Here is a 13969-nt window from a genome sequence, read left to right on the forward strand (position 1 = left end):
TTTGTCACATTGTTAGGGATGCATAAGCTGCAGATCATGGGTTCACCCCTATGGAGGGACAATTCAGGGGCATTTGGCACATTCACCTTGTTGCACAACCACCCCCTCTGTCTGGTTCCAGAACATTCCGGCCCCCAGAGGACACCCTGTCCCCACAAGCAGGCCTCCCCACCCCTCCCAGCCCCTGACAGCCATGAATCCATGTTCTGTCTGCAGATCTGCCTGTTCTGGGCGTTTCCTGTGAGCGGATCCCATACCCAACATCTTCGTGGGTCTGCGTCTGTCACGCAGAATCATGCTTTGAGGTTCATCCACACGGTAGCATGGCTCAGAAAGGAATCCTAAATTTGCAGGGGGGGCAGGGTTTCCCTTCACACCAGGACGTTGGTGTGCCCAACAGTGGAGGCCGTGTTTTGGACCTTTCTGGGCACAGTCAGAATTCACACCCAGACCCTACGGTGGCCTCAGCCTGGTCCCCACACCCAGAAGGAGGTGGCCCTGGGGGAACAAGGTGACTTTCAGATGCCCGGTCTCTTTCCCTGTGTACCCTTCTTGGGCCTGCCCTCGAGGAAGGTTCTGGATCCTGCCTGGGGTCCGCAAAGCCTCCGGAGTGGCCCGGCTGGGGTACCCCGAGGGCAGCTCTGGGCTCCTTGACGAGGAACCAGCATTCTGTCTGAGCTCCAAGACAAGCCTCAGGCATCGGAGGGCAGGGGAAACCGAGGCCAGGGTGCACCCAGCAGTGGCACACGGTCCCAGACAATCACAGATCAACCCCCAACAAGCCGTTTCCAGCTCTGGGATGCACCGAGTCCCTTCAGACACCCTCTCTGCTGCCAGGGTCTGCTCTGCTCCAAGCCTCTGCCAGCCCCTCTCTCGGGAACAGCTGGCCCCTCTCTGCGCCCTCCAGGGTTCTCGGTCACCCGCCAGGGGCTGGAGGCCAGGAGGCAGTCAGCCACCTCCCTTCCAGAGCAGCCAGCGGATGGATGCGTGGCTGGTCGTCCGTGCAGATCAAAGGGACAGACACCTGCAGGGGTGGCTCTGCTGGGTGGAGCTGGTGTTCCAACAGCCGTGAGAGTTTGCAAACATTCTCCGCCCCCCACCCCACTGCACAAGTGTCCGGCAGTTCCCGTAGAGAGTCAGCTAATAATCTCCTGCAGGCTGCATGCCAGCCACTCCCATGGCTCTGGGGAAGCCCGTGTTATCCCCCCTTCTGGCTTCTCTGAAACGTGCACGGCTGGGAGGCACCCGGGTGTTCCCTGAAACGGCCCCGGGCTGCCTTTAGGGACTTCAGTTTGTCAGGATATGGGACCCTGGCAGCGCCTGGCTTGTAGCAGGAAGCCACAGGGCCCTCCTTCCCCTGAGGCTCTGAAACGGCCCAGGGCTCCACGTCTCCTTCTGCGCAGCCACCCCTCCACTGGGTGAGGTCTCTGATGCTCCCGGGGCGGGGCGGCAGGAAGGAGGGCGCGTCCTGCCTGCAGCTGTGGTGGGGAGATAGAACAAGGATATGGGACAAGGGTCATGTCCTTGTAAAATCTACCTAGTCTGCAAAAAGGCCCAGTTTATTCTTCAACTTGATCCATATGCTGCCATCCCTCTTCTGCCAGCTCTTTCATGAATGAAGTGTCACTTTATAACCAGGACAGGAGGTAGACCTCCAAACTGCGAGTGAACCTATGTGGATAAAGAATGCTGAGATCTGAATCAACACAGTCACCTAAATAACCCTATTCTTGAGACAAAACTTCAAAGCAATTGTGGATCAGCTATACACGACACATTATGCAGACCCCTATAAAAAGCCCTGTAAAACCCCCAGACCCTAAAGCCTTAAATGTACCTCATCTCTGAGGTCACCCACACTCCCGCCCAAGTGAGCACTGCCTTATAGGAATAAAGTTTCTGTTGCATAAGCCAATTGCCCTTGTCTCTGCAAGCTTGTCCAAGAACTCTCTGACGTCCGCCTGTGGTGGTCAATGTCTTTGACACGACCCCTTTTCAGCTTTTTAATCTTAACACAATCTTTTTCTCTCTCCCTGGTTTATTTCAGACCAGTAGGGAAGTAGACGTTCTCAGCACAGAATCGCACGCCATCCGGGGGCTCTGAGGGTGCCCCACATCCTGGGGTGGTGAGGGCCTCGTCCCCACACTGTGCAGATCAAGTGGACACCGGACACCGGGTGACCCTGGCTTTGGCAGGAGAAGGCTCCATGCAGAACAGGAATTCAGTGGTTTTCCCTTCTTTTTCTCTGCTCTTCCCTGCTGTCTGCTGCCCGAGGGGCTGCTGACATTCGCGCCCACTCTGACGTTAATGAATTCCTTTCTTGCTGGCACTTGTTTGACCTGGTTGAGAATTCCCTCCCGATTAGAGTCAAGAGCCCTCCCCATCTGAGTTGGGGTTCCCCCTGGAGGCCTCCCTGGACACAGTTGCCCAGCAACAGCTATAGGTGTGGCACTGGAGGGGGGACAGTGTGCATGCATGACTCAGGCACAGTGTGAGCATGACTCACACGTGTGGGTGGGTGTGGTCCCACCCGGCCTTGTTGCATAAACACGGTGGCCTCCAGCCAGCATCGGACGGCCACCCGGACACCGTCCGGTCCCGGAGCCCAGTCAGGAAGCCCCGGACACCCTCTGCTCTCCTGAGGGGCTGGAGCCACGTCATGACGAGGGTCCCCACCCATTGCAGGGGTCCCCGTGTACTTCACTTTGTGGTCCCGGTGGGGAGGTTACTCCAGCACACGATGCCGGGCCCAGAGATGCGGGACACTTGATTTCACTCACCTTATTGTCCACGCAGTGTGCGAGGCAGGGCTGGGGGCATAACTTCTATTCCTGATGAGCATATTCTCAGCAAGCTCGGCAACTTGTAATCAAACCCGCATGTTCTGGGACCCGGGAATGCCCAAGGACCCAGCAGCCACGTGCCCTGCAAGCGGGAGGCTGCTCCTCCCCAGACATCTGCGGACAGGCCCATGCTGGTGGGGGGGAGGGTCTAGCACTAAACACGACCCTCCTGTCCGTCCCTCGCCACCAAGAAAAGCTGTTCTTGGAGCTTTAAGAGAAAACTGCCCTCAGCAGCATGTGGAGGAGGAATTCTGTCGTCTCCAGGGACCAGACCCAGAGCACCAGCCCCTCCCCAGTTCCACTGCACCCCAGGGAGGTCCTGACACGCTTCCCATCAGAGTTTTCACCGCCTGAATTTCTCACCTTCTGTGCCGACCCTCGAGTCCTGGTGATAAAGGGCTGTTGGCAACACAATTGCTCGGCTGTTGTTGGAATAATCATAACACAGAGCCCGGCCAGCGCCTCGCAGTGAAGAGCGCTTGCCTGCCGTGGGTACAGGGGTGGGGGCCACGTGCGCATGCCACCTGCCACCGGCCTCCAAATGACTCCCTTCCAGCTAAGGAGAGAAGGAGGTCCAGGCAGTCCCTGAACCCAAAGGAAAACACGCAGCCTGTCCAAAGGCCCGGCACCAGTTCCTTGATCACCGGCCCTTCGTTCAACCAGTCCTCTTGGGGTCTGCAGACTCCACGAGCCTTCAGTCTCTGCGACCCTCTGTGTCCTCTAGGGATCCCCCAGAGGGCGGGGCCGGCATCACCCATCAGGGACACAAGGCGACAAATCTGGGCTTCCTTTAGGCACACGACCCGGGTCCCTCTTTGATGCCGGCTCCACCAGCTTTTTTTAAATATGCCCAGAAAGCATGATAGCGGCTCTTTCCTTGGACCACGTGACCCCCAGAGCAGAGAAAAGCAATACTGTGCCTAGGTTTTCAGTGTAGGTTTAGAAAGGAGGCGAGAAGCAGGAGGGGAGGGGTGCGGCCAGTGGTGCGTTGCTCCCGGGGCGGTCGGTGTGTCTCCGGTGGGGCTCCACGTCCTCCCCTGGAAGAGGGTGTGACTGAGTCCATTCCAGTCTCTACGTGCTCCGAGGCTTGGTCTCTGGCAGAGCAAACAGCCTTAAAGAGAGCTGGGTTTGCATCTTCCACACCCCAGGGACTCAGGGACTGACACTGGCCGCAGGGGCTACAGAACCTCCCCGGAGCTGAGCCGGAGGCCTGGTACTAGTGCTTGGTCTGCTCCTCAGGCCCACTGACCCTCATTGCTCCCAGCAGATGATAGTCTTCCAGCAGCCTTCTCAGCACTTTGCAGATCAAAGCCCTGTGCACCACGCACAGAGTCACAGGGTCACAGATGGCTGTGGTCACAAGAGGAAGGAATGACCCTTCATCATACAAGGCGAGAGAGGAACCGCAAAACGGAGGCTTAAGGAAAACTCGGCGGATGGTCCCTGCATAGGAGGCATGTTGGATGGCGTGTCCTGAACCAGCCTTTGCAAACGGACAGCTGCCCACGGACAAGGGTGGCACCCAGGCTCAGCTCTGGTAGGTCTGCACAGGCCCGAGACGTGGCGCCTCTCACCAGCAGCTGGGGGGTACTGAGGCTGCATGCCTGCCGACTCCACTTTGCAGGACAAGCACTTGGCATTGCTTTCCTGCAGCCACCATGGCAAATGCCCCAGGAGGCAGCTTACAAAACAGATATTATGCCCCTTGTTCCTGGAGGCTGGGCCCTGAGGTCCAGGTGTGGGCAGGGCTGGGCCTCCTGAGCCTCCCTCCTGGGTGTGTGGACGCCGTCCTCTCTCTGCGTCCTCACAGGTCGTCCCTCTGTGCATGTCTGTGTCCTCATGTCCTCTTCTTAGGACACCAGTCATAAGTTACCAGTGCCCATCCAGTGACCTTATTTACCTTAATTCTTTCTTTAAAGACCCTATCTCCAAATATACCCCCATTGTGAGGTCTTGGGAGTAATGGCTGCAACTTGTGGATTTGCAGGGACACAGTTCAGCCCCTGACAGACGTAAACCCACAGGAGAAACTCATTCAGTCACCACAGAGCTGCATCGGACAGCCTGGTGGATTGCAGTGGAGGCAGCCACCCGCCCTGTGTCTAGGAGAGGAACTGCGGCCTCAATAATTTGTTTGGGGTCACAGCTCTGGGAAAACGCAAGGGCAGGTTGGGGAGACAAGAGATGAGGCGTGGGTCCGGGTGCCCTGTGTAACCAAGCTGTGCACACGCAGCCACGCCAGCTGCAGGACTGAGCACATTCGCAAGGTCCAAATGCATCACGTGAGGTGCTGGAGACGCCTCACACCAGGGCCCTGCAAAGCAGAGGAATGTTGTGCTGCCCCAAACCCTAAATCATTCCTACCCAATAAAATATAAAATAAAACACGGTTATACTCCCCATACACAGCAGCTTACAATTTTGTGTCCCCAAATTCCCAGTATATTTCACAAGAGCTTGTGATCAAACCCCAGCAGACTTGCAGCGGCTCAGACCTTCTAAATGATGACAGATTCGGAAACGAACAGCCGGGAACAGAAATACCCAGGGGTTGCTTGCTGTGTTCAGTTTGTGGGGGGGAAAGGAAACATATATAGGAACGTACATAACTATAAATGTTTTCTTATGTGTATCTATAATTACATATATCTTATCTTTTGTATCTTCTATGTATATTTTTATATTTTCTTTTTCCCCTGTGTACCTATTTTCTCCTGTATGTACATCATCATTTTCCTGTACAAATTATCCTTTTTTCTCTATGGGTATTATGCACAGGCGCCAACTTTCTTTTCCACACCCCGTGCATCTTCCCGTGTCTGCCGTAACTAAAATTCTGCATGAGTTGGAAGGCAGCTGCCCCTTATGTTTAGCCTATAAAAAGAGGGAAAATGGACGGAGATGTTCTTTATAGATTTTAACAGCAGCCTCTCAGGTTTCTGAGTATTTCCTGTTACCTGCCGGTGCGTCAGGCGCTGGGTAGGCATTTCACATCCCCAGCTGCGTTCAGCTGCTATGGGCTGTTGGGTTTGGCTTTGGAGGACTGCGGCCTGCAGAGGCTGGGACACCCGCCTGCGGCAGCAAGTTGACCCACGCTGGTCTCACCCGCATCCATCAACAGAGACTCCCTTGATATTGCATCCTTCCCTGGGGCCTGCAACCACTGTTTGATCTGTGGGCGTGGAGGTCGAGCCACAAATGGGTTGTGTGACCCTCCCGGTATCACCGCATCCACCTGCCAGGCTATTTAGGGTTGTGAGTGTCCCTCCTTGATGTTCAAAAGAGTCACCACCTGTCAGGGAGCTGATTTATAGACCCCTCCAGGCCCCGCCTCTTGGGATCTCCCTGCAGTTTGTGGGGGAGCACATGGGGCTCCTGCAGTCCTACAGTTTACAAAGCGCCCTGGGTGGCATCACGCCCAAGTCAGGGCCCCTGTGAGAAACGATGAACGACTGAGCACCTGGCCATCTGGTGGAGCCTCGGGCTGAGCTTCATGGACCCCTGACCCACGCGGGAGGCTATTTGTGGTTCCCGAGTCAGGGATGCGTCCCCAGCATGCGCACGCCAGAAGCACCATCCCCAGGGAGAGATGCTACAGCCAGCGAGTTTCAGCTGGGGTTGGGGGTGCTTTGCCCTGGGGAGGGCTAGCAATATCTGGAGTCACTTTTGGTCATCACACCGGGAGTGGGGGACAGCTGTTATTAAATGGGTGGAGGCCACATATGCTGTGTGCTGTCCTACAGTGCACCAGACAGCTCCCCACCCCAAGAGTGACCCAGCCCCAAGTATCCCAGTGTGAGGCCGAGAAATCCTGCCTTATGTGAGAGACTCTATCATGTATCTAAATACTATCCACGTGAATATCATCTATCTTTCAGTCCATCTACCTGTCATCTATTTATCTGTTGACCTACCTATCTATTCATCTATCTATAGCTAGCTAGCTAGCTATCATCTATGTATCTATCTGCCCATCTACCTACTTATTTATCCATCCATCCATCCATCCATCCATCCATCCATCCATCCATCTAATCTGTTCATCTACCCATCTACCTACCTGTCCATCTGTCCATCCATCCGTCCATCCATCTACCTACCTATCATCTATCTACTTATCTATCTATATCTATCATTTATCTATCTATCTATCTATCTATCTATCTATCTATCTATCTATCTACCTACCTATCATCTATCTATCTATCTATCTATCTATCTATCTATCTATCTATCTATCTATCTATCTATCTACCTACCTGTCCATCTGTCCATCCATCCGTCCATCCATCTACCTACCTATCATCTATCTACTTATCTATCTATATCTATCATTTATCTATCTATCTATCTATCTATCTATCTATCTATCTATCTATCTATCTACCTACCTATCATCTATCTATCTATCTATCTATCTATCTATCTATCTATCTATCTACCTACCTGTCCATCTGTCCATCCATCCGTCCATCCATCTACCTACCTATCATCTACCTACCTATCATCCATCCATCCATCCATCCATCCATCCATCCATCCATCCACCCATCCATCCATCCATCCATCCATCCATCCATCCATCTAGTGAGATTTATCTTAAGGAATTGGCTCACAAGATTGTGGGACTGGCCAGACTGTAATCAGTGGGACCGACTAGACAGCGAGGCAGGACATGACCCTGCCATCTTCACTCGACCTCCCTTCTTTCCAGAAAACCTCACTTTTTGCTTTTAGGCCTCCAACAGATTAGGAGGGGGCCCCACATGGTCACAACCTGCTTCCCTTCTATTCAGCTGATGGCGGATATTAACCCCACCCACAAAACCCCTTCCCAGGGACACCTAGACTGGTGTTTGAGCACACTGCTGGGGCCATAGCCCGGGCACAGTGACATATAACATTAACCATCCGGCGCATTTTCAACTTTCTGCTTCAGCCTCTGAAACTCCAGTTCTGTGCATGATTCGAAGGCGGGCTGCAAGATCTGTCTCTAAGTATCACCCAGGCGCACCTATATTGAACCCTATGCTGGGGACCCCACTGGATTTCCAAGAGACACACTGGGTTGTCCCCGCTTTTCATCCATTGCACCCCAGAATCACATGGGGAGCATTTAACAGCTTCCAACCCAGATGATGCAAGTCAGATGCTGGCATTTAAGGCTGGTTTTGATGGGACCAAATTCACCATCTTTGGGGGGCTCTTGGGAAGCGGCAGCATGTCACGCCCACCCACGTGCCACCCGAAGGCGGTTTCCTTCTGCCAGAGTGCCCAAGTGTGACAGCTCCACACCAACCGCCTTCCTCTGGAGTGACTCACAGGGCTGTTCTGAAGGTGGCCCGGTAGGCCCGGGCGTGGGATACTCAGCGCTCCATAAATAAGGTCACCAGGCAGGTTCAAGGCTGCCTTCCCTCCTCGTCTGGGACGAAGCCACCAGGGCTTGCTGTGGCTCCACTCCCTCCCCCATCACCAAGGCTAGTATTCTCAGGGGTGTGGACCTTGTGGACCTGGGGGTCTCCTTCCCTGGACAGTGTAACTGGCTCCCCACACACACCTCCAAGTGCGGCCCCCTGGTAAGAAATACCAGCTGCACCCAGACCTGCTGACCCAGAATCTACACAGAGCCAAATTACAGGCTGACTCACATGCCCTCTGGGGCCTGAGGGGCTGACCCTCTGGTCTGGCAAGTCCTGAGGCTGATGGAACAACCCTGGGGGGTGCCCAGGACCCCTGAGTGCCTGTGTTCACACAGCACTTCCAAAACTTCCCTAAACAATTGCAAGAAACATGAGACCTCGTCACAGAGGTGCACGAGAACCAGCTAATGACATGAAGAGACCTCCATGTGGTGGCACTCAAACTACGTGGCAGCCGTGGGCCAGGACGGCTCTTGGCTTTTGTCTCTTGGGAAGACCATGTTAAAACCCATCAAGGGTCCCCACAGATTCCTGATGACCTGCACGGCTAACGGGAGGATTCCCACCCCCGGTTGCCCCCTGAGCATCTCGTGGACGGCGCACTGAGCATCTGAGTTGCAGGAAGACCGTGGCTAAGCTATGGGTGCCTGGGAACTAGCATAGTCCCGGCAGGGCTTTCCCGGGGCCAGGTTTGCAGCCGAGCATCTCTGTGGGACACAGGACATCCGCCCTCCTGCTCCTCTCTGTGTGGACATTTAGGGACGAGCACGTCTCCATCCTCAGAGGCCAGTGAACACCGTGACACGATCCGCATGCCGCATGGGATGGAAGGTGGCACCGTTAATAGGGTCCCAGGCGTCCTGGGTGGGGCCGTGGGGTCTCTCCCAACATCGCAGCACATCTGCTCCTACGTACCAAGTCCTGGTCCTTTATCATCCCCGAAACAGGGCAAACAGGAAATACCGCCGCTGAATGAAATGCCCTCACTTCTCACGGACAATACTTCTCACTCTCAAATCCTACCTGGCATCCACCCCTGGAATCAGAATATCAAAATGGCCCAAGGCACCTGCCCAACTGCAGCTTCTGTCCTACACTTCACAGTTTCCATATCGTCCCCCAAAATGAGGACCCCCTTGGGTCCCCCGACTCCCCACCAAACCCACATCCTGGATTCTGGGGAACACTGCCAGCTGGTCTCTAGTCTGGGGCATAAACAAGTCAGATGTTTTCAATTTGCAACAACGGAAGGATGACATTTATGAAAAAGCTGAAAAATGTGGAGGGAGGCCGTCCTGCACGCCAACCCAACCCTGGGGAAGCCGGCGCACGGGACACAGCCGTGTGCAACTCCATGTCCACCTCGCCAAACTGGGCCGAACTCATATTTTACCCCCCCCACCAAAACGAGGAATTTACAAATCCCATCATGCCCTGCCATGCTCAGATCATGAGTGAAACAGGCCATTTTTGAAGTGGGTGAGGCACACCCTGCCCCAAACCGGAGAATGCAGTTTGCCTCTAAACGCTGTTGCCCACATCCTCTTTTTCCAGTTCCCAGGACCTGTCCTTTCCACCCTCAGAGCCACCCTTCCCCGTGTCCTTTGCCATCCACATCTGCACATGTGAGGCATTTCCTTGGCAAACCTCCTTTGAAAGCAGTTTTTAAAAGCAAGCAGACAGATCCACACCCACACAGCCCTCCCTTGAGAGCGGAGCGCCCCTCACCTCGGACGTGCATCAGAAGACACAGGAACATGAGACAGAAGAGTCCCCGGCTGCCCTCCATGGCCGGCTTCGGGAGGAAAGAGGCTCAGCAGGCTGTGTGAGATCCGGCCACTCCACCCCGGACGGACGTGCTGACGTCTGGTGTCCCAGCTTGGAAGGAAGCAGGCGATGTCTCCAAGTGGAAAGAATGAACCAAAAGATGATCTGTTTGCCAAAACCAAATGGGCCTGGCGCTCAGATGCCTAACCCCACAGCCAGGAACCCGTGGGACAAGTGTGCGCACGCTCAAGGTCGTCGTGGAGCCAGGTTCCCTGCTCTGAGGCTGCAGTGGCCAGCCCTCTGGAGGGACGGGGAGACAGGTGGCCACCGGGAGCCAATGGGCATCCTCGGCTTTGCAAAGCCGGCACACCGGCTCAGCAGCTCTGCTTTCTGCAGGCGTGAGCGGTGCAGCAACATCAAAGGGGTCAGCCCTGAGCACATGGGGGACAGAGTCCTTCCCAAGAGCCTTCCTGCAGGGCGGCGATGGTGAGACCCAGCCCCGGGACAGGGCACAGACCTGAGTTCAAATCCCTGCCTTTGCATCAAATGAATAGACTGTGTGCCTTGAAAGAGTCACTCCATGTGCCTGGCTCTCAGGTACCTTTACAGGAGGCAGAACACATGTGGGTGGGGATATGGGTGTGAGGGAAGCACACGATACCCGGTCGTGTGTCTTTTCACCTGAGCTGGGTTAGAGGTGGTGAGAAGCCCGTTTATAAATTCCAGGGTTTCTGCCTCCTGGGCATGGGGCATGGGCGGAGGCTACACCTCCACCCAGTGAACATGCCATGAACGCTTGCTCAGAGCCAGGCACTGCCAGGTGCAACGTGTGCATGATAAACAGGAGGTTTTCTGCAAAAAGGAGGGGACACAGAACCTTCACCCTACAACTGTAGTGCCACATTATATGATGCTGAGCCTTGGGGAACTTTTGAATTTCTGCACTTTGACTGTGCCCCGCCTGGACCTCAGACATCTGGTCTCCAAAGCCAGGGAGGATGATTCCTGTGGCTTAAGCCCCCTGGTTTGTGGCCATTTAATACAGCAACCCCCAGAGAGTCCTGTGGCTTCCTTTCTTTGAAACAAAGAAGAAAGGCAATTAGTAAGCAAAAACATTTTTCCTTCCAGCCCAGAAAAAAGCCCACAGCCCCAAATGCTAGCTGTCATTGTCAGGGTGTGAATGCTACAACATGTCACTCAGCACAACTGTACAGCAGTAGCACTAGCCACGGACATTTTTTGATTTTTTTGAATTGTTGTGTCCCTCCACCCCAAACAGAATGTGGATTCAACAAAAAACGTCATACTTGTGAAAAAAATCGGAGCTGAGCCAAATTCCCATCGGCACTCCCTGACACACTGACCTGCATGAAACATGGAAGGACTGTCCCCACCAGCAATTCTCATCACCCAAACCCAGCTTTCCAGGGGCCCCCTAAGGTAGCGATGAGGAAGCACTGAATGGAAAATCAGGGTCATCACCTGACATGAATTCCATAATCACCACATTTCACGACCGCTGCACAACGGCTCCGTGTCAGGGAACAGGGGCTGAGATGTCTCCTGCGATAATTCACCGTGTCGTCCCCTCCAAGACCCGTGATGCCATCTGGGACAGAAATCTGCAGCTTTCTGCTCCATCTCAGTTTGGATAATTCCCCTTTTGCTGTTTCTTTTGACTTCACTCCACAGAAAAGGCAAAAATGGATGAACATACATGATTGAAGTTGGAGGCATTTTATGTAATTGTCAAATTCTTGGCATCGTCCACTTGAAACCTGTCTGGAGAAGAAAACTGCCCGGTGGCTGAGCCGAGTTATTTTTCCTATTTTCACAGTGTTTATTTGTTTCCCCTAAAGCCATATTTATCCCTATCCTCTCATTGATTAACAAAGCAGTGGGGAAAAATAAAAAGTTAAAATTTGCAAAGAGTTTTGACCCCTCTGATGAATAGAGTTACATGCATGAGAAAGAAAAATAAATAAATCTTGGTTGTGAAAGCAATTTATAAATCACCAGAAGAGCTGGATTTAGGTCAAAGACTTAAAGGACACATGAACCTTTGACATTTTCTGCATTATTTTTGGCATCTAGAAATGTGTATATTATTCTCCACTGTCAGGATCTGGGTTTTGTTTTCCGTGTAAAACTTTATAAAGCTAAGTTACATGTACAGATCGTGTTTTGGTGCACACAAGTGTGTGAAGCTTTTAGGAATCCTGCACCTGTAATCCTGAACCATCAAAGGGACGGTCAAGGAGAGCAGGTGACATGTTTGGAAAGATGTTTCCTTCAAATATCCTCGGCCATGAAGATGAATGAAGCCCTGACACATGCTACAACATGGATGAAAAACTGTGTTCAGTGACAGAAGCCAGACACAAAAGGCCACAACGGATGGGATCCCATTGATAGAAAATGTCCAGAGCAGACAAACCCATAGAGACAGAAAGCAGGGGGTGTTTGCCAGGCGCTGGGGGAAGGGATGGGGAATTGTGTTGAATTGTGTCCACCCCACCCCCAAAATCCTGCGTTGGAGTCCTAATGTGCAATCCCTCCAAATGTGAACTTGGTTGAAAATGGGGTCAGTGCTGACACAGTTAGGATGAAGGTGTACTGGAGTCACATGGGATGTAACCCAACGAATGGTGTCCTTATGAATGAGGGGGACATTTGGACACAGACAGGCATGTGGGAAGGCAACGTAATGGCAGAATCTGGGATAGAGGGACGTCAAGGGTGGCAGGCAGCCTCTAGAAGCTGGGAGGGACCTAATTCTCCTGGAAGCCTGCAGAAGGGACCAACCCTGCTGATGCCTTGGTCAAGGAAGTCTGGTCTCCAGACCGTGAGAATGCCCCTCTGTCGGTTAAGCCCCACCCGCCTCATCTCTGATGCTCTGTGACAGCCTCCCAGGCGTGCCCCAGGATCTCGGCTATAAAACCATCTTGAAACCAGAGGTGGTTCATTAAAATTAAATACCTTAAACACAGGGCACACCCATCCTTCTCCATGGTACTGGAGCTTTTACAGAAATCACCAGTGGACTCCAAAGAAAGCCCGATCACTAGACAGCATCCTTTTCCCCAAGGACTAGAACACCAGACCTTGATCACCAAGCCGGAAAAGCCAAGGACACAAATGTGTCATGTGGACGCTTTTAAAGCCGTTGGGTGGACAGATATTTTTAAAAAGACCAACTCTCTAGAAAATAACAATAACAAGAAATATCCATGTGAACACGGTGGCTCAAATAAAAAGGTAGAACCTTGCATACTTAGAATGTTGAAAAAGAGTAGACAGGAAGGGAATAAACGTCCGATTCAGGGGATGCGTGTGTGTGCAGGCCGGGTAACTCCAGAGAAGGCAGACGAGATGCATTCATGAACCACAAACTGAGAAATGGCAGATTAATTGCTGAACGATTCTTTGAGAAGGTCAAGTGGAGAAGTAATGCAACACAAAATAAATAAAATGACATGAATGTGAATCCCCCATAGGCTTGGAGCATAAGGAGGAAGAATAAAATCTAGGCAGCCACATCTGAAAACTTAGCAACAATGGAGGATTTTCCAGTTGATTTTTATGTTTATTTCTCCCCAAGAGAGAAGCACAAACCAAGCCCAGTTACTCCTATGCACACACAGAAGAGGAAAGTCTACCGACATGAAGAAATGGAACTGTGAACTCGTCCGAACAGGCGACTCAGAGCAATTTCACACTCAGATATGGACACAGGAACCCTCAAGAGTAAAACAAGCTTTCTTCTTTATATTCTGGGAATTTGGTTTGGCTCATTACCTGGGCCTGGCATGGGCATGTGTGGGTAAGGAGGGATTCAGTTTGTTTTCTTGTTTCTCTCTTGGGGAGAAATAAGTGCAAAAATCAACTTTCCGTACTTCTCCCTGTTCAAAAAGCAAGTGAGGTCCCATGTGACCAGT

The 13969-nt window shown here is 52.7% G+C and overlaps 1 protein-coding gene across 2 annotated transcripts in view; it reads right to left on the reverse strand.

The window, feature by feature from the left end:
* Positions 1 to 10429, reverse strand: part of LOC130682208 (glycoprotein Xg-like) — a 33189-nt gene extending 22760 nt beyond the window's left edge. The window contains exon 1 of one of the 2 annotated variants that reach the window (XM_057496337.1): positions 9993 to 10429. In XM_057496337.1, coding sequence (XP_057352320.1) covers positions 9993 to 10053 — 61 coding nt within the window. In that variant the 5' untranslated portion in view covers positions 10054 to 10429. The remainder of the gene's footprint in view (positions 1 to 9992) is intronic. The other variant, XM_057496338.1, reaches the window with a different exon arrangement.
* Positions 10430 to 13969: the final 3540 nt, after the last annotated feature.

Source organism: Manis pentadactyla, chromosome Y (genome assembly GCF_030020395.1).
Source record: "Manis pentadactyla isolate mManPen7 chromosome Y, mManPen7.hap1, whole genome shotgun sequence".
In the NCBI taxonomy this organism is placed as follows: Eukaryota; Metazoa; Chordata; class Mammalia; order Pholidota; family Manidae; genus Manis; species Manis pentadactyla.